The sequence below is a fragment of the Xyrauchen texanus genome, chromosome 34 (genome assembly GCF_025860055.1).
Source record: "Xyrauchen texanus isolate HMW12.3.18 chromosome 34, RBS_HiC_50CHRs, whole genome shotgun sequence".
NCBI lineage: Eukaryota > Metazoa > Chordata > Actinopteri > Cypriniformes > Catostomidae > Xyrauchen > Xyrauchen texanus.
This window is the reverse complement of record NC_068309.1, coordinates 1,341,543-1,364,975: the sequence shown is the minus strand read 5'-3', so window position 1 is coordinate 1,364,975 and position 23,433 is coordinate 1,341,543. Positions and strand designations below refer to the sequence as shown.

The following is a 23,433-nucleotide window of genomic DNA, read 5'->3' as shown; positions in this document are numbered from 1 at the left end:
ACGATCTGTAGCCCAGAGGAATACTACAGTAAACCTCCACAAAACTGTGTTTATTTTATTTATTTATTGGTACTGGTTTTTAAGGTCTACAGGTTTATGTGTGCGTTTTTGTTACTATGATATAGTCACAGCTACTGTAAGTTAGTGATTTGTCCACTTACCACCTCTCAGACAGATACTTGGAGGTCCATGGTATTAATAGATGCCATCAAACCAGTAAGTTTGTGCTTGCTTCGGCAGCACATATACTAAAATTGGAACGATACAGAGAAGATTAGCATGGCCCCTGCGCAAAAGATCCTGCCCAATCTTCTCTGTGCAGAACCCTTGATATTTGAACCATATTCCAGCTATAAAAGAGACAGGAGCAGCATTTATTTATTAAAGAGACAAGAGGTCGTACTGCAAATTATGGCTCCAAAATCACAGAGATGGCCTCCTGTCCTTTCAAAGAGAGAGTGTGAGCGCAAGGAAAAGTTCAGAGAGAGGCTCGCAGGGGACATGGACAAGACAACCTTCCGAGTCTGCAGGGCAGAATCTCTTCTTCTAAAAGCAAAGAATAAATTCTGCAAACCTCACTGGCCTCCAGTGCTTTCCTCTGTGGAACTTGAGGTAAAGAGACAGTTCCTGAGAAGCCTGGAGCAAAAGTCTTCTCCGCAAGCCACACCATGCACCAGTCGGCAGTGGCCTCCAGAGCTGAAGGGCGTGAAAGTGTCAGGTAAGATTTTTAAACTATGAATGAATGATTGAATGTAGAATAATGAATTCATATGAAAAGCAATAAATGTCTATAATATATTTTCTGTCTTTTACAGTTCCTCCTTGCGCATCTTTGGCTGTGCTTCCTCCTCCTCCTGCTGTGGTTGATGCAGCCCTTAAACGGGTGCCAAGGGCCACAGCCTGGAGAAGAAAGAAGAGGGCCGAAGAGGACAAGAAGGCCCTGATCCATGGCAAAGCCATTGCACGGCGAGCGGACCCAAAGGGATATCCCTGCAGACTGTGTGGACAGCCAAAGAGATTGGAGTTTGGACACAGTTTTTTCCAAGGTAAAAGTTTCTGTGCCACTTCTGCTGGAAAGACTGCTTCCCAATGGCTGTCTGAGCAGAAGAGGGTCGCAGCCGCAGACAATGTAAGAGATGTGCCTCGGACGACTGCCTGGAGGTGGAAGAAGAAAGCGGAGTCGGTTGCGCTTGGGCTGCCTCAAAAAAGGGCGAAGAAGGGCACACCGTTTACCTGCCGGCTGTGCCAGCAGCCCAAAACAAAGGATTATGGACACTCACGTTATGGTGGCAAATCCTTCTGCAGCACTTATGAGGGCAAAACTGTTGAACTTTGGCTGGCAGAGCAACGGGCTCTTGCTTCCACCAAATAAATGGCTGTTTATCTTTGTTAATTTTGTACTGTGTGCTTTTAAATAGTTTCTGTTGTTTAAGTTTTCTGTTAAACAATTGTTTTTATCTTTTATTAGTATTTTGTTAACATTTATATATATTTTGTTTGTGGTGTGAACTACTTAATAAATAAAACTGAAAACAAACAGACTGTGTTTGACTTAAAGACATTTTAAGGGTAGAATTGCTATTAAATGAATCAAGGTTCCCAAAAATGTGTATAACAATTTAATTACATTATAATCCAAATTAATAAATAGGGGCAAAAATGAGCAATACAAATAAAATAAATGGGTAAGACAATTTACATGGCCTTTATGAAGGCAGATAGACATTCTAAAATAATTTAGGACTGTTTCATTAAAAGGCAAATAATAAGTATATAGAAACAGGATATTTATATATAAATCACACATAAACAAATAAATAACGTTTTAGAGTGAAGGATTTCCTTCATTTATTCACATATTTACAAATAAATAACTATTTACAGTGAATAAATATTCACACATTTACAAATAAATATGTACAGTGAATAAATATGTACAGTGAATAAATATTCACACATTTACAAATAAATATGTACAGTGAATAAATATTCACACATTTACAAATAAATATGTACAGTGAATAAATATGTACAGTGAATAAATATTCACACATTTACAAATAAATATCTACAATTAAGGATTTCCATCATCTCTTCTCTCTTGCTGCAACTCTTCCACAGTCTTTCCCTCTGCTGTGGCACAGTAGAAAAAGCTGCCCACCCTGGTGTGCCCAAACTCTTTTTTTCTGGGCTGCCCACATTGACCGCACGTGTAGTCTTTACGTGGACTTTGCTGGGGACGGGGCAGCCCTTGCTCTTGAGCTAATTTCTCTGCTGCCTTCCTCCTCCTCCACAGAGTTGTTCTGCTCAAGGATGTTATTGAAGCTGCCGGAGGAGCAGAGGGAGAGGCTGCCAGAGGAGCAGAGGGACCGGCTGCCGGAGGAGCAGAGGGAGCGGCTGCCGGAGGAGCAGAGGGAGCGGCTGCCGGAGGAGCAGAGGGAGCGGCTGCCGGAGGAGCAGAGGGAGCGGCTGCTGGAGGAGCAGAGGGAGCTTCTGCTGGCAGTGTTGGTGCAGGGTGAGGAGGTCTTTGCCCACGTCGTGTGGCCTGACCTGACATGTCAGGGTTCTCAACAAAGGGGAAGGGTGGAAGTTCTGTCCCAGACTCAGTATGCAGTAACGCTTTCTGTTTGGCTGCTGGAAGCGGGGTGTGAGACACCATGCTGATCTGAGGTAAGGGCACACTCAGAGCCAGCACATCCACTTCCAGCTTCTTACAGTAGTTATTGTACCTATGTGAAATGGCACAATTAATAGGATGAAATAATCTGAGATTTGCACCACTACATTCTAAAATGACGTATTCAACTGGCTCTCAAAGAAATGACTTACCAGACAGAAAGCGTCCGCTGATTGATATCAAAGAGCTGAATCTTCATTTTTCCCCTAAGTGTAGGGCAGTTCCCTACCAGCCTCCGTATGGCCTGGTAGTCATGCAGAATGGCAGCCCAGCGGTTCATAGAAACGCCCCACTTCACCTTCCCCGCTGGATGAATGGAGCAGAGCTCCAGACATACTGCCTCCACAATCCTACTAATATTGGGCCATTGCTAGGGCCTGACCCCTGTCCCAGCACACACCTGTAAAATAAATTGAAAAGCTATATAGCATAAAAAGCGTACCACCTTTTACATTATCACAGCTGTTTAACTGATGTTTAGCTATCTAACAAATGTTTAACTAACCGCTTCAGGCTCTCCTTTCCAAGACAGGTTGAGGTTTTCGAGTGTGTGGCCTTGAACCTGCCTTGCAGAAGTCTGTCCTTGTGCCTCGACGGATAGGAAACCCCTTGCTTGTCACTGTCCGGCAGTCTGTCCCACAGCCGGACAATGTCAGCAGCTTCCCTATCTGAGACACAAGGCTTTTCCCTGAGCTCGACAAGGTACCTGGCCAGCTCCACCACTCGATCAAACCCTGGAGTGCCATCTGGTCCTCTGCACACCTACACGCAGGAAGAAGAACAGTTAGTATGATGGCTGAAAATGCCCTCCAAGTGATGGCATGGTAAAGGATGCTTGCATGCATACCTCTTCATGGGGCTCCAGTGGCAGGTCCTGGGAGGACTGAGAGGGTGACGGTACATCCCGAGACAAGCATATTGCTTCCTTGGTGGACAGCAAAGAAAGATGAGAGATGGTGTGGTCCTGCTCCTCGACCTCATCCACAAATCCCTCATCTTCCACCTCCACCAAGTTGTCTGGGACTCCGTCTGGGGCATCTGGGTCCCTCCCAAGTTCATCCCTAAACTCCCAGGAGTGCTGCGAGCACAGGTACTCCACCCCGATGAGCTCGCCTGACAAAACAAAAAATTCAATAGAAAACAAGGTTTTGAAACAGATGTCTGTGCATTACAAAGTAAACAACAAAGCATTGCATTATAGACACATACCTGTGTACTGTCTTGGCTTGGAGTAGTCTTGTACAAGACTGACACCAAGAACATCCTGACTGAGCTCATTGAGGCTGTGCTGGAGCTGAGGCACCATAGCAGCGCAGCGATGATGGGGCCTCATGCCCGAGGCAGCAGCAGCACGGTCCTCATTCCACCGCTCCAAACCCTCAAGCAGATAAGCCTGGAAATTTTCCAGGTTAGCACTAGTTCCTGATTAAAAAAGAAGTAAACTTTAAATAACTAATTTATAATTACCAAAGACATGAGCGAATCATCACGAAAACACGCCTTGAGGTGGAATCTTACCGGGTATGAAGCGGTTGAGGTGGTTGTGGAAGGACTCCAGGGAAGTGGACCCCGAGCGTAGCGGTAGACAGGAAGTGTGAGCCCTCCCTTTGTTATACTTCCTGTCTGGGTGTACAGCTGCACTCCAGGGGGTCCTGGATACAAGGAAGATGCCGCCTTTGGGTGCCCCAAATGGCGTCCATCCTCTCCTGGTCCACCAAGGGGATGCCCATGGTTTCCCTGGCGTCCTTGAAGGCCACCAGCATCTGTCCGATCAGCTTCTCTGTCGCCTCCACACCACGTGTGCAGCGGCGACAGTGCTGCGCCAGCTGTCTGGAGGTGAGCCTGCTGGTTAGCTGCTCCTCTGTGAGGCCTGTGATGCCCTGCTGTTGCTCCAGCTCCCTCCTTTTGGCCTCCCTCAGCAGGGCCACATCTCCCTCGTCCCAGATGAAAATGCAAGCAGAGAGCTTTGCCATGAACAGACCGTAGAGCGGGTGGCTGTCAGTATGCAGACCCGTGGCAAAGCGCCGCATGAAGTGCCACACATCAAGACGCACCACCAGATCGCTCCAGCCGCTGAACATGGCACCCGCTCTGCATGTGCCCACAGAAGAGCAGCAGTCTCTGTCCACGTAAAGGAGTGCGGGGGGAGCGACACCAGCTGCCTCGTACCTGCTCACCAGGCCTGTGGTCATGGGCAGGAGTCCCTGACCCTCATGTGAGGTGAGCACAGACATGAGGACCTGTCCGTGCTCATTGCCCACATTTGTGACCCAGGCTGCGGTCCCAGCTGCAGCTCCCGCCAGTTTTTTGACCACCTATTGTTGGAAGACAGAATAATTCAATGAGCTGCCTTACATGTACTAAGGATCAAATGTTAAATGTATTTAAAATAATCTGTGATTAATCGTTACCTTTTTGTGGAGTCCATCTTCAGGATGGACCCAAAGACAGAGGTGACCCTGGCTTTGAGCTCACCATACCGGGCCCGGACATCCTCCGCGTGGGCGTAGAGGAGCCACCTGGCGGTCGGTACAGGCGGCATGGGTGGTGGTGTGATGGGTCGCGTGGTGGTGCCCAGGAACCGCTTACACACAGAGAGGTATTGCAGGGACCTCTCCATCCAGTCCTCACTATGCTGTTCACATAGCTTGTGATATAACATAGAGGCACTGTTGCCGAGAGATCGCTCCCTCATCAACTTAGCCACATGCATATCACAAGAGAACCTGTTAAAACACACAGAAAAAACAAGTAAAAGTTTATTAAAGCCCGAGAGTAGAGGGACATTTTTATTGTTCAATGGGAATGGGCCTTTAACACAGCCTGAATAGAACCAAAACACCCTTTAAAAGGGCATGATTAATGGGGATGGGCCATTTACACAACACGAATAGAACCAAAACACCCTTTAAAAGGGCATGATTAATGGGGATGGGCCATTTACACAACACGAATAGAACCAAAACACCCTTTAAAAGGGCAAGATTAATGGGGATGGGCCATTTACACAACACGAATAGAACCAAAACACCCTTTAAAAGGGCATGATTAATGGGGATGGGCCATTTACACAACACGAATAGAACCAAAACACCCTTTAAAAGGGCAAGATTAATGGGGATGGGCCATTTACACAACACGAATAGAACCAAAACACCCTTTAAAAGGGCAAGATTAATGGGGATGGGCCATTTACACAACACGAATAGAACCAAAACACCCTTTAAAAGGGCAAGATTAATGGGGATGGGCCATTTACACAACACGAATAGATCCAAAACACCCTGTAAAAGGGCAAGATTAATGGGGATGGGCCGTTTACACATCCTGAATTGAACCTTGACTGTCAGACACAGTGTCTTTTGAAAGAACTACAAAACTGAGATAATTTTTCTGTGTACAAATGTTGTTTTTAAATTTTAACAGTATTACAAAATTGTTATTTGAATAATTCTGTGATATTGTTGCAATTAAAGCCTAGTTAACGGTGTAACATTTCAGTACTTAATTGCACCTGCCTGTGCATATTTGCCTATAATAAGAAAAACATTTTCACGACTCACCGGTAAGTGAGGATAGCTGGGAACATCCTGCGGTGAGCCGGATCCAGCTGGTCCAGGATGTCGTATGACCACGCGGCCTGCTTCTTATGGCAGCGCTGACACTCCAGGTATTCTGTTGCCAGAAAATACCAGCCGTGTATATTCAGCACCCGCCTCACTGTCTTGTAGAGCCCACAAGATGTCAGTCGCTGACCGGACCGCCTGCAGTTTGGCAAGCTGCAGATCAGCTTGTAGGACCACATCCTGTAGGGCATCCACAAACACAGCGGCCAGGTGAAGAACATGTCTGGCGATGCTGGAGGCTGATGATACTGCAGACGTGGCTGGGGAGGGTACCACCACATCTGCAGGTTATCAGTCAGCACTGCCTTTCCACCCTGTTGTCGGAAGAGGGAGCGGCCGATCCACTCGTGCTGTTCTTTAGGAAGGGAGCGCTTCCAGGCCTGGGGGAGAACAACCTAGACACACACATACACATATAGATTGATATGATAAAATTATACAATTTACATTTGTCAATATTTACTGATGAGACATAAAAGCACACTTGTGGTGTGGAAACTGTACCTCAGAAGCCGCTGACACCAGACTTTGAGGGGCCAAGCGAGGTGAGCGGATCGGCGTGGAAGGTGGTGGAAGTACTGTGAATAACACATCCTTTTAACTTTATCATTAATTATTTTGTCATAATTGGCATAATTTTTTGTTTGAAGACGGTTATGGTTACACAACAATACGACATCATGTTAGTAAATGTATTTGTGATCATATACGGTCAGCTGAGCATGGATTTGTTTTTTCACCACACAACACTCACCCTGTGTCTCCACCTCCATGGCTGAAGCTAGCAGATCATCATCTGTTGGCTCTGTGGGCGGAAAATGTATAATGTTATTCATATTTACATTAGAACGTGCATAGAATTACGGCAATAATTGATTTAAAAACTCACCGTGTTCTGTAGCTGGCTGGGAATGCCAGCTTTGGGTGGGAGGAGGAGAAGCCGGACGTGAAGGGCGCAGGACAACAGGCTGGGATGCAGTAGATGTTTCTTTTTCCCCTAAAGCCATGATGTTCTGCTGGTCCCTCCCCAGGATGTATTTCTTTAGGGCATCCATCTTGCTGCCTGCTTTGGTGTCCTGGCGCTTGATGAACCTCACGTAGCTGCATAGGAAACGTACACAATGAAATAATACAAATGATAATAAAAAAATACAAAACAGCATACAGTTAACAAGCAAGACATATATTACCTTTTCCTATCCCTGTCCGTAGCCTCATAGAGCTCCTTGTAGGTGCTCTTCTTGTGGATCCCAAAGCCCACCAGACAGTCACCCTCACAGCCAGGTAAGGTGCCCTCTCGCTGCCTGCGCACTTTGATGGCTTCTGCAAGCATCTTGAATGAGCAGGCATACTGGAGAAAGGCATCCTTGTTGACCATGAGGGCACCTCTGTCCTGTCTGCCAGCCTCGCGCTCCCACTGATGCCCAGACAGGACCATGATGGAGTAACCAAGGTCGTTTTCCAGCATCCATTTGAAGGTTTTCCCCCTGTATTGACCAAACTGCATGGCGCTTTGACTTGCCAGCAGCAGGTCATCAAAGGGATCCCCTCCACCTCGGATAACCCTGACCTTGGCCTCCCCCAGCACAGCCTCAGGCTCTTTAGGCACAAAGGGCACTCCTTTGGACACCTGAGAAAGATGGAGTTTCTCCACAGTGAGTGCCCCCTGAGATGCCCTCAGCACCAGCTCTCCAGCCTCCAAATGCAGGTTGGGTTTGCTTTCCATCCTGCAACAGTAAAGCAATGCACCTGATGTTATGATAAACAATGCACTGAAAAACCCAGACACAAAATAAATATTTATGGAAAATGTACATTATTAATTGGCATACACAAAATAAAAATTTATGGAAAATGTACATTATTAATTGGCATACACAAAATAAAAATTTATGGAAAATGTACATTATTAATTGGCATACACAAAATAAAAATTTAGCTGATCCATCAGATTTTCTCAAATCAAAGAATTCTTTTATACTTGTTAAAATAGTTTTTAAACGAATTAAATTTTATAAACAATGCACTGTAAAACCCAGACACAAAATAAATATTTATGGAAAATGTACATTATTAATTGGCATACACAAAATAAAAATTTAGCTGATCCATCAGATTTTCTCAAATCAAAGGATTCTTTTATACTTGTTAAAATAGTTTTAAAACGAATTAAATTTTCTTTTAATAGTTTGTTGATTATTCGCAGAAGAAAACGGACATTGAGTAAAGGGTCAAACGAACGGATCAGCATTCTCCATGCATTACACATATTTCAAAAATAAATAATAATAAAAATAACTAAGCGAAGTCCATAAAAATCATGAATGAAACAGTACTTTTAATACTGAAATCTGTTTTAGGCGGGACAAACGTCCTCTCAACTTTACGAACGGATCAGTTTTACCCCCATTATTTCTCCCCACCGCCTCTACATGCATTACACATCTGAAACGCTTATATTATGCATATTTTAAAGACAAGACAGAAAGGGATAAAATATGTTTACTTACGTGATCCGCTAAAGTGCAAACGAAATAAAAAATCAGAGCAAAAATGCAGAAATGAATTGCAAAAATGCAGAGTTATTGTTCTTGTTTTCGTTTTTAAAAAAACGGTTTGTTGTCGTTGTTTTTTTTAAACGGTTTGTTGTCGTTGTTTTTTTTCTTCTTTTTAACTAATTTGAACAGCAAAAACAGCTTATTGTGTCTCGGGGTCGCGGTTGTCTCTGGGGATTGCGCTGGCGAGACCTCAAGCCAATGGTAGACGATGCGTCCTCTCGGCCAATGGGAGAGACGCGCTCCCCTGAAAGATATCGTCGGCCGTCCAATGAGCCGAGGGCAGAATGGGCGGTGCGTGGTGAAACAAATCGTCCGGCGGCCAACCAGGACACGACTCCGTCAGAAACAAATCAACACATTCACCCGAAGATCGGTTTCCGCTAAGCGCAAGGATGACACGCAAATTCGTGAAGCGCTCCATATTTTGATTATTAATTTTTTTATGATTATTAATTTACTGTAATTTTTTTCCTACTGTATGTGCTGCCACAGAGCCCATGTATTTCTGCATGCAATACGCAAGCCCGCCGCTAGAGCGCAGCCTTTGCACGTGATCGAGTCTAAGTGCATCATGGCCGCTCACTGGCTTATTGGAGAATTTACACCTTCAACTCGGGTTCCAGAAATAGCTCCTCGATATTATTGTAGAATAATAATTTTTAGATGGTATAATAATCATTCTTAGATATCAAAATACTTATATGAGTTTCTAGGCCTTTGTGTGAGCCAGGAGAGAGCATATGAGGTTACTAAAAGTGTTGATGCTGCAGAGAACACAAAGAATGGTATACAACCTTGAAATACAGGATGTACTTCTTTAATCAGTTATTATATGAATGGTGTCTTGTATTCTTGCAGCTGGTGTTTTGCTGTTTCTGTTAATTAGTAGTATTCTAACATATATCTTTGGTGTATTTCCTTTATGCTGACACATATCTCTAAAATATATGGTGTATCTCATTAAAATACAGGATGCACTTCTTACGAAAACACTTTTAATAAGTTAGATATCTCTTATAAGATATGTTTCTGGCATGGTGTTTTACCCTGATGAGTTAAATATCTTTGGAGCTTGTATTTTCTTTCATTAATCAAATGATACTGTGTATGAACAAACAAGGCCGCCTCATTATGAGGGTACACTGAAATGTAGGGCAAAGGTAAAAGGTATGTGATGAGGACATGGCTGTTTGTATCATACACAGGTGTTTCTAAAATTGATGCACTTTTATCATGAACTATGACTTATGTCAAAAATAAGTGGAGTTACCAGTTGATGTATGTTTTTTTTTTTTTTAAATAATTAGATGGGGGATTTTCCACCAATATTTAATTAGTAAGGAAAATAGAACATATTGGTGGTGAAGGAAAGAGACAAGAGCAATTATTCTATTGGTCAGAGATAATGGGCAAGAAGATAACAAAAAGGTATATAACTGAGAACTCAGGAGGATAGAGTCAGAACATTCAGCTGACTGGTCTCATGTTTGTTGGTGATCAATAAACTACAACTTTGGCATCTGGAACTCAAGACTCTGAAAATTTTCTTCAACTTAGAGAAACTCTTCGCAATATTCCACGACATATCTTTGGCGCCCAACGTGGGGCTGGCATTGAGGTCAAGGGGGCAGAGGTCGCTGGTGGGACGGCTTGCACGAATCGCACAGAAACACCGGCGCCAGAAACTGAGGTAAGCATCTTTGCTTAAGGTGTTTTTGTGTGATCTGTGGTAGCGGGTCCCAGTAAGTGGCTTCCCTAAGACTTTTGCCAGTCCGAACATAGGATAATTTGAACTAATTGGCTAAAATAGAGAGAGTTCCAGATTTCAAAAATGGGGGGTGGGGTTGTTTAAGTTAGTGTATTAAAGAAGGTAGAAAAAGCCTGGGGGTGAGTCGAGAAGCGACGGCGCATGGAAATTCCCGGTTAGGTGCATTTATTCAAGGTTTTGCCAGAAGAGTGGCTGAAAATCCTGTACAGGTGAAAATCCTAACACGGGTGGAGAAGTGAAAATTCAAGCAAAATTCCTCCAGGTGTTAGATTTAGTTATTTATTGCAGTGTTTGACGGAACCCGGACTGTGCAGAAAACGGGAATTGTTGAACTATGTGCATGTTTGAGATAATGAATAATGTGCATAACTAACTATGTTGTTGGTGCATGTGCTTTCATACTACTAACCGCATTGTCTATGTGTTTTTTCAAATGCATGGTCACAGTGCTGATGATGTGTTGTGTGCAAGCGCAGAATAATGCAGAGAATCAGGTGCACCAAGCAAGTAACATGAACTAAAAGTAAGGGTAAATTGGGAAACTAAAATGAAGAAAATAATTGTAGAAAAAGATGTGAAAACACCTGATCCTCTGTCTCCCGGACCTGCCGTCACTCACTGGGTGGCTGAATGGCCGGCACTGTGAGTGAGGGGAGGAGGAGATTGGGATAGAAAAAGAAATAGATTAATTGAAGAATAAAAAGAAGGAAAATGTTTTCCATTTACAGTGAACAAAACTAAAGAGAAAATGCAGAGACCCATGAAATTTGTGAGATGCGAAGACCGACGGGGACCTGAAGAGTGGGAATGAAAATTGGAAAAGACATTGATAGAGTCAAAGGGCATACGTGATCATTTTTGGAGGGAAACAGAGTATGTAGATCACACGGGACAGAAAAGACAATTGACACTAGATAAAAAGAAGGCACTGTTGAGAGGTTTGATTAGGATAGTAAATTTACCAGAATTAGAACAAGAATGGCCTTTTGTAGATTGGTTGGAAGTCACAATGGAGAACTTGTACCTTGGAACATTTTTAACAGGCATAGAAAGACTTTGCCAGGCAGGATATGGGGAACAGCTGGACACCTTTGGGATAGAAGTAAGGAGGTCAGTTAAACAAGTGCAAATCCCTTATCTCAGCACTGAAGTGGCCCATTATTGGGAAACGCTAGAGAGGCCAGTGGGACAAGGTGTCACAATTTTGAAAAATGTAAGCTTAGAGATATTCAACAGAGTCAGAAATGTATACAGGGAAAATAAAGTAATATTCAAGGAAAATAATGAAGGGGAGATTGTACCAGCAACTGTAATTGAAGGTACAATAGGAATGTTTGAGGTAAGAGTTTGCCTGGATCCCCCAGCAGAAATAAAGCAGACTTGGCTGGACATATATGAGAGACAGCAAGATAACCAATAGGGGGCAGGCTTGGATAGAAAAATATAGATATGCATGAAATAAGATAGAATGCAAAACTTAGAATGTATCATTAATAAAGACATTTACAGTAATGTAATCCTTAATGATGTAATGTTCATGTTTAGATAAATATGTAACCACACACGAAAGTATAATGCATGAGAAAGATTAAATAGTTAGAAGAATTAATGTATTAGTTTAGACACTTATAACTATGCTGTGTGTATAAGAATGAAGCAATGTATAAGTATGTTAACCAGATCAAACTTGTATCCAAGTGCATCCATAAAATAAGTGATGTGTAATCATCTCTAAAAATCTTGTAATGAGGGATTGTAATGGGAAAATAAAGTATAAACAAACAAATAGTTGGTTTTGAAAAGAAATAAAGTGAAACCATACAAGTAATAAAAGAGGGAACATAAGCAAATAATAAAATAAAAGACTAAGAAAAATATGAATTAATAAAAATAAAAATAAAGAGCATGACAAAAGAGTGTAAAGGAAAGAAATAAAAGATAATAAATAACTATAAGAAGAAGAGATGATAAACAAAAGGGGAATATATAAATAGTATAAATAAAATCAATAGTGTAGCAGGTAAGACTAAGGTAAATGAGCATAATAGTTGATTGTCTCTCTCTCTCTCTCTCTCACACAGCATGCTGGGGACTGAGTGTTGGGAGGGAGAGAGGGGAGGGGATGCTAGAACCAGAACAAGAGAGCAGTAAAGGGAGAGCTTTTGAGCACGCATAAGAGAGATAGGATAAGATTTCTTGGGTCTCCTCCCGCCTGATAATAACAGTACGGAGGGCTGGCAGTGGATTAGAAAGGGTGTAAAAAGGAAAGAAGGAAAAAGAGGCAAAATGATAATAGATAAAAGTCAAATAAATTAACCTCATGTTTTACTTTCATGCACTGGGCAGGAGAAGTAATTGCAACAGGTCAAGAGTGTTGTGGAAAAAACCTGGAGCAGTGATTTGATAACCCTGAGGAGTGACATTGTTTGGATACATAATAATCTGTGTGGACTGGGACCAGAAGAGGAACCAACAAAGCAACCAAGCAGAACACAAGCAAAAAGTAGCAGTATTAAAATATCTAGGAAGAAGGAAATTCCTCAACCCAGAAAAAGCCCAGGGGAAGTCAGGGGTCGGATACTTTTAGTGGTCCTCGTCTGACCAGCCTGGTGAAGATTAGCATAGCAGAATAGAACACTCTGGGGTTAAAGAGGTACTGAATTATTGAAAACATAGAGGGATAGTAAAATGGCACCGACACCAATAGATCAGATATGCATGGAGTTCCCAACATATAGAGAGGTGATAAAAGAGATGTCTAGGAAATGGGAAGGAAGAACAAAGGGGCTGAACACAAAGTGGCCAGCAGAGGGAACATTTGATGTAGGGATATGTAGAGAAATGGAAGCATTGATAAAAAATCATAAACCAAAAGATAAGAGCCAGAAGAGGATAATGAAACGAGATAGGGAACTAACAATGCTCCATATGTTCAAGACCAAGGGATAGAAATAATAAAACAGGAAAGGGAAGGAAAAAAGGTGGATGAAGAAAAGGAGAAAGACCCCTCCTATGCACCAACAATGGAAACGAAAGGGAATTTACAAATGCCTATGATGGAGTTTAAGGGGAAGTACACATGGCTGGAGAAATAGAAGTCACTGAGAAAGTGTCAATAGAGCCAGAAGAAAAACCAGCAAATCTATACCCAGATATTAAACTGAGAGGAACTATGAGCCACAATTATGGGGAAGCAGTGGGATCAGAACAAAACAGCACAAAGGGTCTATGGAGTCCAAGTCAAAGGTGGGAAGGGCCAGAAGGATCAGATCAAGAAATGCGCCAAGAGCTGTTAAGTCAACAAAGAATAAAGGAAGAATTAAACAAACAATGCCAGGAAGCAATAATAGAAGGAATAAAAGGGTATGCGGAGCAACAGAACAAAGAACAAAGAAAACAACAAGAGCAAGAAAGCACATCTGAAGATGACGATCTAATAGAGACAGATGACGGCATGACAATATCATCAAGAGTGAAAGAAAGTGTGAAAAAGCAGCGGAAAATGAGAGAAGATGTGACCAGCATCAGAGCCAAGTCACAGGAACTATCGGACTCCATGAGAAAGGAAAAAGAGATGCTGGAAAACATGAGAAGGTCAACAAGAAGAAGAGAGCATGTCGCTCCAGACATAAACACCCTGGGACACCGGACAAAAGGAAAGATGAAACAGGTTACAGGACAACTCTATCTTGAAGACATGCCAGAAAAGACTAAGCAAACATGGCAGAGAATGACAGGAAGAATGGTCAGAACTGATGTGGAATCTGATGGAGGGATGATGAAGAATGGCCAGATGAAGAGGAAGTGAGAAGACCAGTCAGACGACATAATAGGACGATATCATCACAGTGTCCTATTATGATGAAGGGACAGTATGACTGCTATGTGCCATGGGCCAACCATGATCTTGAAGGATTACTGGCAGCCCTCCCTGACATATATGAAGGAGCAGGAAGGTGGATTAGAGATGTTGAGGAACGAGCAGTAGGAACTCAACTGGCCCTGGGAGACATTAAAGCACTTCTTGCAAGATGCATTGGAGGAGGCAAAATGGCAGAAATACTCGAAAAAGCCAAAGTGGGAAATGCAGCAGATACCACAAAGTATGATGAGATACCATTCAGCAGATGCCGAAATACCATCTGGAAAGCCCTAAGAGAAGAATTTCCCACCAACCTAGACCCAAAATCAATAAAAGGAGAGCCACTGGGAACAACTGAAAACCCGAAAGCCTATATCGAACGAGAGCTAAAGAGATGGAAGCTGGAAATGGAAAAAGATCCAGAAAAGGATCCCTGGATGACAGCTGTGTTCGAACGGCCATAATAGAGGCTATGCCTACACCAGTAAAGGAAAAGCTGGAAGACGTGGTGGGGTTAACTACCAAGACACAGAAAGAGTTCTGTGCCCATGTGGTACATGCAGTGGAACAACACAGACGGAATGAAGAAAAGCTAAAGCAACAAGAGAGGGACAGACGTAAGAAACTGGAACAGTTGCAACTGGAGGAACTAACAGGAAACAAGAAAAGAATTCAAGCAGCAGTAAAAGGAAAAGATGCACCAACCTCTGTAATGGCGCCAGTAAATACAGTATTGCAAACTCCAATCGGTGCACAGGCTCAGATGGCCTCAAGTGAAACAGTTACACCTATGGTACCCAGCGTACCACCTGCGCCCATGTATCAACCCGTATCAACAATCCAGGTAGCACCAATGGCTCCTGTACCAGGTGCTCAAAACCAGATACCCATGCAAAGTCAGGTGATGCAACAGCCCATGCCGACTGTGGTACCAAACCAGATACCCATGCAGAATCAGGTGATGCAACAGCCCATGCCGACTGTGATATATCATTTCCCCGATCAAATGAATAGAAGATGGAATCGACAGTATCAAGGGGGAAGAGGACGAGGACGAGGAAGACAGAATTATAATAATGGCCCAACAAATGCATGTTGGGGGTGTAACCAAGTGGGACACCGAAAAAGCGAATGTCCTATGAACCCCTGGCCACAAACGCACCAGGCAGACACCAACAACTGGCAACAAGACCCTCAGCAGCAGCAGCAACAGCAGCAGGCCCCAGGTCCCGTCAATCCATGGCGCGGACCACCACAAGGTTACTAGAGATGCCCAGAGAATCCTACGGGGAGGGGTCAGCTTCCAATGATATCAACTGATGCTGATCAAGAACCAATAATGAAGGTTAAGATAGAGGGCAAAGTAACACCGGTTATGTTAGATACTGGAGCCACTTTTACGTGTATAAGTCCAAGTTATGCCTCTCACCTCCCCCGGTCTGAAAATATGTTAAGACAGTAGGATTCTCGGGACAAACGCAGTTGATTCCAATGACGGCTCCAGTAAACATAGAAGTAAAAGGAAAAGCAGTAAGCATCCCAATCTTGATATCAGAAAATACACCAGTGAACTTATTGGGAAGAGACGCTATATGTAAAATGAACTTACAGATATGGTGCACTCCAGAAGGAATCTACATTGATGACAGAGGAGTGAAACAAATGACAATGACGAAACAGCCTGACCCTGAACGTCCACAAGCAAACGTATATTGGCTGGGAGATCTAGGAAAAGAAGTGAACAACACAATAGACAAATGGGGAAAATATATTAAGGCACAGTTAGGAGATCCAAATGTGCCTGGAGCAGAGCATCATTGTACATTAATGTATGATGAAACAAGAAACCCAGATTTGGAGGAAAAGTGGCTGAATGGAACAAAACAACAAGAAATCACCTTGATGTCAGAATACATAGTAGTTGGACAGGAGGGAGCAGCACTCAAGTTAGAGAATAATGACTTTATAAACAAATGGTTTCAGATACCAGAATCTGTTCCACATGTGACAATCTATGTGAGCAAAGGAAGGGAACAAAAAGACTTAGGACAAATGATGAAAAGGGCAGAGAGGGTACAATGGAAAGGGACAGAGAATCCTCTAATCATGGAATCACCAGACAGAACATTTCTAAAGCTCATATGTGCTACCCAAATGATAGGAACACCTAAGGTAGTAGTTATTTCACCTACTGAAAAACTAGACTCAAAAATGGTAAAGCTAATGGCAGAAATGGAAAAAGTAGTGCCAGTAAAACTATGGTCACGCCATGACACAGATGTGGGGTTAGTACTATCAGCAAATCCAATCCAGATAAAAGTAAAACCAGGAACCCAACCTCCACGAAAACAGCAGTATCAACTTAAACCAGAGGCAATATTAGGGATTAACCCTTTAAGACCTAAGGGCATTTTTACAATTCATTTTCCGTCTGGTTTTATTTACTAAAAAAGCTTGTAAAACATCAACCCTGTTGTGCACAGACAATTGACACACCTCTTTTTTTTCAAGACAAATTGGACTTTCAGCATATTTGTGTTGCATTGATGTCACCTGAATGTAAAATAAGTTATGGGACCATAAAGACAAATGAAAAAATAAAACGGAAATTGAATCACTCAAATATTTATTGAAATCACACACAAATAAATAAAAGCTAAGCAAATTTCCTCTGGAAAACAGTTTGTTCATGTCTTTGGAGTCCTGGAGCACAGGAATAAACATTGTAACTTCTACAGAACCAAAACTATTTACATTTTTCCAAAAAAGTCCAGGCGTTTTTTGCCTCATTCACTGGTGCCAAGCCTCAAAACAGTTCCTATCAGCAATCACACAGAGGGCCACATCACAGGCTTTGCATTTCCAGGGGTGGCCTGTTTGACCTGCCTTGTCTGCTTGCAGTTCACACATTGCCTTCTACCATAGGAGGCCTTCTTGCTGGTTTCAGTTTGGTCTGATGTTGGCACAGGTACATGGTCACTTTGTTGCTGGGTGGGGGGAACAGCAACTGTAACACCACAGAGTTGGGCTGTCAGCACCTCCAGAAAAGCCTTGTGGGTCATGGGCTGTTGCTGCTTCTCTGCACAAACTTCCTTGTGAAGTAAGTAACTGTTGGTCACAGCAATGTCCAAAAAATGGAAAAACAATGTCCTGTACCATCTCATAGTTTTATGGTGAACTGAGTAGTATTGGATGAGTTGATCAGAAAGATCAACACCTCCCATATTCTTGTTGTATTCAGTGACAGGGGTTGGGCATGGAATGGATTTGGTGTTCCAGCCTCCATCCTGAGTTCTTACCCTTCTCTGAACTGTGTTGCCGTGCGTTTCTCTCTCCACAATATCAGAGCTTGGTTCATGCGTAATGACGCACACCAACGTGGAAGACGGATCAGCCTGTCATTGGTCAACAACCTCACGCAAAGCATCATGTGATATCCAAAATGGCAGCTATCATCGAGCTAGCGGCAAAAATGATGGAGAATCGATAAATTATGGACATCAAGTGGATAAATCTTGGATGTAAGTGATTGGATTTATTGCTGAAAAACTCCGAAAAGAGGCACAAGTTCCGGGCTGGATAGAAAACCTTCTGTAAAGGCTACAAAGACACCAAAGACACCCCCGTGATGGCTAGCTCGTTAGCTTTCTGCTGGAAAAAACGGTAAGAAAATCGATAAAACTTTCATCAAATTATATAAATATTTATCGGAGGTGCCGTGTGATGTCGTGGACGATGCCGTCGGGCTCTGAGGGTTAAAAGTACTATTGAAGGGCTACTTAAAGCAGGAGTACTAATAGAAACATCAAGCTGTTGTAATACACCTATACTTCCAGTAGCAAAGGCGAATAAAGCAAAGTGGCGATTAGTACATGATTTAAGGGCAGTTAATGAAGTAGTAGAGGATTGGCCTGCGGAAGTACCCAATCCGCACACTCTGCTGACTAATGTTCCCCCTGCTGCTAATTATTTCTCTGTGATTGACTTGTGTTCTGCCTTTTTCAGTATTCCTTTAGCAGAAGAAAGCAGACAGCTCTTTGCATTCACCTATCAAGGTAAACAATTCACGTACACACGACTACCACAAGGATTTAAGCACTCACCTCATGTGTTTAATCAAGTATTAAAAACAGACTTAGAGGATCTAAGAATAGACAGCACATTAATCCAGTATGTGGATGACTTACTGATCTGCTCACCAACACTAGAGCAATGTCATCAGGATACTATTAAGGTCCTTACTAAATTGGCTGAGGGGGGTCATAAGGTATCAAAAGAGAAGTTACAGTACTGTTTACCCCAGGTGGAGTATCTGGGACGAATTATTGCACATCAGACTAAAGCAATATCGCCAAGTCAGTTGGAGGGTATAAGTAAAGCGCCGCAACCACAAACAGTGGGGCAAATGATGACCTTTTTAGGGATGACAGGATTTAGTTCAGATTGGATAGAAGACTATGCTATGAAAACAAACCCCTGCGAGAGCTAATGAAGCAAACAGGACAGCAGAATCTTAGAAGTAGGCTAACCTGGGGTGCAGATGCACTGGTAGCTTTTGAATCACTGAAAAAGGAACTGCAAACAGCACCTGCACTAGCAAGCCCAGACTACACTAAGCCGTTTCATTTGTATGTAGCAAATAGAAAAAGTGGTTATGCATCAGCAGTGCTGATGCAGGAACTGTGTAGTGGAAGGAGAAAACAACCCATAGCGTATTATAGCACAAAATTGGACAGTGTAGCCCAAGGATACCCGCCATGCTATCAGGGATTAGTGGCAATTTATTTTGCGTATGAAAAAGCCTCCACAATAACTATGGGATATCCAGTGGTGATCTACACTCACCATGAGATAATAGAGCTAATAGAGAATGGGAAATTTGTACTAACACAGGCAAGATGTTTAGCATATTCAACATTGCTGACATACCCAGATGTAACTATAAAGAGATGTGCCACTGTAAATCCAGCAAACTATATTCCCTTGGAGGATGAAGGAACACCACACGATTGTGTGGTAAATTAGATTAGCATTCACACGGTTGAGGCCTGACCTGGAATCAATACCAATGGTTGAAGCAGAAATAGAATATTTTGTTGATGGATCTTGTTTTAAGGACCATTTGGGAAATCATGCTGGGTTTGCTGTGGTAAAAAAGCAGGGAGATTCTTTTGTGCCAATTGTGGTTCAGCATTGTGAACAGCCATGCTCAGCACAATTGGCAGAATTAAAAGCATTGACCAAAGCCTGTCTACTGCATAAAAGATCAAAAAGTAAATGTATATACAGACTCTGCATATGCGCATGGAGTGTGTCATTTGTTTGGTGCAGTGTGGAAACAGAGAGGGTTCAAAAAGAGTGATGGAACACCAATTCAGCATAAAGACCAGATAATAGATTAATTTCAGCAATGATGAGTCCAAAAAGGCTGGCTATAATCAAATGTCAGGCACACAAAAAAGGCAAGGATTTTGTTATTAGAGGAAATAATGCTGCGGACGAACATGCCCGAGAAGCTTCAGGATGTAAAGTAGCAATAATGGCACCACAAGTGATATTACAGGTCCAGCCAAGTTTGGCAGATATAGCACGGATGCAGCTTCAAGCTGGCCCACCTGAATTAGCACAATGGCAGCAGAGGGGGGCGACAAGGGACGTTAATGGAATATGGAGGTCACATGAGGGGCAGATATTGGCTCCAGTAGCACTTCTAAATATGTTAATTTCTGATGTGCACGGATTTGACCACTGTGCAAGAGGCGAGGTAGTGAGGAAGATAAAACAGCAGGGCTACTGGTCGCCATACTTGCAGGCCTCAGTAGATGAGTTTTTGGCAGGCTGTGAAATTTGTGAAAAACACAATGTCAGGAAAGGCACAACCGCTCCATTAGGTCATATTCCAGCACCGGAGGGCCCGTTCAAACATCTAGTAATGGACTATGTAGATATGATAAAACCAGTCAGAGGCAAAAGATATATGTTAGTAATAATAGACAGATTCAGTAGATGGGTAGAAGCAGTTCCCTCGGCCGACCAGGGAGCACAAACAGTGATTAAATTCCTAACAAGAGAAGTTATCCCAAGGTTTGGAATACCGTCGCAAATTTGCTCAGATAATGGCTCGGCATTCATTCAGAGGGCAGTAAAAACAGTCATACAGCAGCTGAGAATAAAACAACGACTAGGGTGTGTCTACCATCCGCAGTCTCAGGGGATGGTGGAGAGGGTAAATGGGAATCTCAAGGCAAAGATTGTGAAAATCTGTCAAGAAACAAGACTTAATTGGGTTGATGCGCCCGTTGGCATTAATGAAATATCGCGATGCAAACAAATAGGATTACTAATCTAACCCCGCATGAAATGCTGACGGAAGACCTATGCCAGTGCCTTATCTGAGAGGACCTTATGAAGGTCCATCATTGGAACAACTAGAAATGGAATTGAAAGCATATATGAGACAATTGACGACAATACATGGAAAAATCTGTTTGCAGGAACAAAGAAGAAATCCTAGGCAGGAAGAGAATGCACCTTGTTCAATTGCTCCTGGAGATCTTGTGTACCTGAGAGTGTTTAGAAGAAGGTGGAATGAGCCAAGACGGGAAGGACCTTATGAAGTGGTGCAGGCAACCCCAACAGCAGTAAAGGTGAGAGGAAGTAACACATGGTATCATATAAATCACTGCACTAAAGTACGTAGGAGAAACCTACCACAAAATCAGGAACCTGAAACCGAAGAAGAAGAGGAGCAACAAAGAGAGGATCAAGCTCACGAGGTTGAAGACCTACAAGTACCAGATAGAGACAACGAAGAAGAGGAAGAAGGACAACAAACGAATGTAGGGGAAGAGCACACTGAGGCAGAGGAAGAATCTGAAGAACGTGCCACAGTGGAGCGGGACAACACAGAAAGAGAAACGGAAGTATATGTCGCAGAAGAACAGGAACAAGAAGGTGAAGAAAGAGAAAGACAAGAGGAAAGTGCTTACCTTGCTGAACCAAATACGGAAACAGCTGAAGGATATGAAGCAGACCAACAGAGGCATCCGTGGGAGGACATATTGTCGGAGGCAGAGGACAGGTTGGGGGATGAAGGAGGTACTGTGGATAATGATATTGATGATGTATTTGGGACAGGTATTTCCCCCGATACAGGGCCTACCGGGGAAGCAGCGCAAGAAGACCCAGACTCACCCGGTGAAGGACCGTCAGAGCGACCATGGTATGATGACTTCCCTACAATTGACACCTCAGAACTTATGTCTTTCTTCCCAGAATAAGCAAGGACAAGATGTTATAGAACAAAAAATTAGACAGAAGAGAGCATCTGGAGCATTGAACGAAGGTGAACCAAAAAAGGACAGAAGCATAGTTAACCAAAATAAGACAAAACCATTAGATTTGATGTATGATTGGGAGCCTATAGAGACAGCAGGAGTAGAAGAACTATTACAACATGCAAATCAAAACGACTGGTATAGATGGGCAAAATATACGGTTAAGCAGGCAGACATGACAAATTGTGTAATGTGCTCACCCTCACCGTTGAAGAAGTTGACAGTAGTTCCGAATCAGTATGATTACAGACACTGCGCCAAGTATTATGCCAAAAATTGTGGCACTAAAGGAAGAACAGTGTTCTGCCCAGCGGAATGTTTGGCTTTCCTAGGTCACCCAGAATATGAAAAGTATAGTAAGCTGATAAGGTGGGGAGATGAATGTAGGAAATTAGATGTACACGTGGATAATAAGAATAGAGCAAGTCCATCATCATTTACGATTAATCAACAACTGGAATATGAATGCTTTAACAGGACCAAGGGAAAAAATAATGTAGGACAGTTTAAGGGCAATTGCGCAGTAATATGGCATTTAGACGAAGAAATGTTTTCCAACAATAATGTAATCAGATTTGGGGGACCACGTTATGCAACAGCAACATTAGGACAGAACTTTACTGCAAATATAACCCCAGGATGTTTAGGTGTAGTGGCGGTCATTGCCTTACAGGATGTGAAAATCAAACCTTAGTATCTCCTTCGGTAAAGATTCATCAGGAACAAACAGAAACCATAGCGGACTACTTTTGGTTATGTGGGGAGGTCAGTTGAAAACCTCTCTACCTAAAAACTGGAAAGGGCTGTGCGCTAGAGTAAGGTTACTACAAGAGGTAACTATGGTAGAGTGGGATCTCTCTGAAATCCAAACTGCACCAAATCCATTTGTAAAACAACAGGCAAGGGTGAAAAGAGCGTACTCCCCAGATCCGGATGTTTATTTGGATGCAATTGGTCAACCAAGGGGAATACCACAACAATTTAAAGCTAGGAATGAAATTAAATCAGGCTTTGAGTCAATATTTGTATGGGTAACAGCCAGCAAAAATGTAGAATGGATTAATTATATTTACTATAACCAACAGAGGTTTATAAACCATACTGATGAGGCATTGGAGGCATTAGGAACACAATTAGCGGTAACTAGTAAAATGGCATGGCAAAATCGTCAAGCACTAAATTGGTTATTGGCAGATAAAGGAGGAGTATGTGTTATGTTCAGAGCAGATTACTGTACATACATACCAAATAATACATCCCCAGAAGGAACTTTTACACAGGCAATGAAAAAACTGCATGACCTCAGAAAGGAAGTTAAATCTAATGCAGGAAGGGATCAGATGTTTGGCCAATGGTTCGATGATCTTTTTGGATCATGGAAGTTGGGCTTAATGAAACTAGGTATAATGATCGTTATAGGACTGACCCTATTTGCATTGTTGTTTTGCTGTGTCATACCGGTTCTAAGATCAATAATGGCTAGAACAGTGGCTAAGCAAATGGTGACTGTATCAATGATGTCAACACAAACAGGGACAGAAACTAGATACTGTACCATTGGACCAGGATTGGATGAACTTGATGAGATTTACTGAGAAGCAATTC

The 23,433-nt window shown here is 42.7% G+C and overlaps 2 protein-coding genes and 1 non-coding gene across 3 annotated transcripts; 1 reads left to right on the top strand and 2 right to left on the bottom strand.

The window, feature by feature from the left end:
• The first annotated feature begins 224 nt into the window (after positions 1–224).
• LOC127628276 (U6 spliceosomal RNA) lies at positions 225–336 on the top strand. The gene has a single exon (XR_007968627.1). It is a non-coding gene; the product is annotated as a U6 spliceosomal RNA (small nuclear RNA).
• Positions 337–2,010: 1,674 nt separating this feature from the next.
• LOC127628200 (transcriptional regulatory protein AlgP-like) lies at positions 2,011–2,949 on the bottom strand. Its single transcript, XM_052104963.1, has 2 exons — positions 2,830–2,949; positions 2,011–2,729 (listed from the first exon to the last, which is right to left on the bottom strand). Exons 1-2 carry the CDS (start codon positions 2,874–2,876, stop codon positions 2,075–2,077), a joined length of 702 nt encoding a protein of 233 aa, XP_051960923.1. The 5' UTR covers positions 2,877–2,949; the 3' UTR covers positions 2,011–2,074.
• A 1,338-nt stretch (positions 2,950–4,287) lies between these two features.
• Positions 4,288–8,970, bottom strand: LOC127627336 (uncharacterized). The gene is made up of 8 exons (XM_052103684.1): positions 8,814–8,970; positions 7,494–8,030; positions 7,193–7,404; positions 7,058–7,108; positions 6,808–6,881; positions 6,241–6,698; positions 5,136–5,403; positions 4,288–4,992 (listed from the first exon to the last, which is right to left on the bottom strand). Exons 2-8 carry the CDS (start codon positions 8,027–8,029, stop codon positions 4,288–4,290), a joined length of 2,304 nt encoding a protein of 767 aa, XP_051959644.1. The 5' UTR covers position 8,030; positions 8,814–8,970.
• Positions 8,971–23,433: the final 14,463 nt, after the last annotated feature.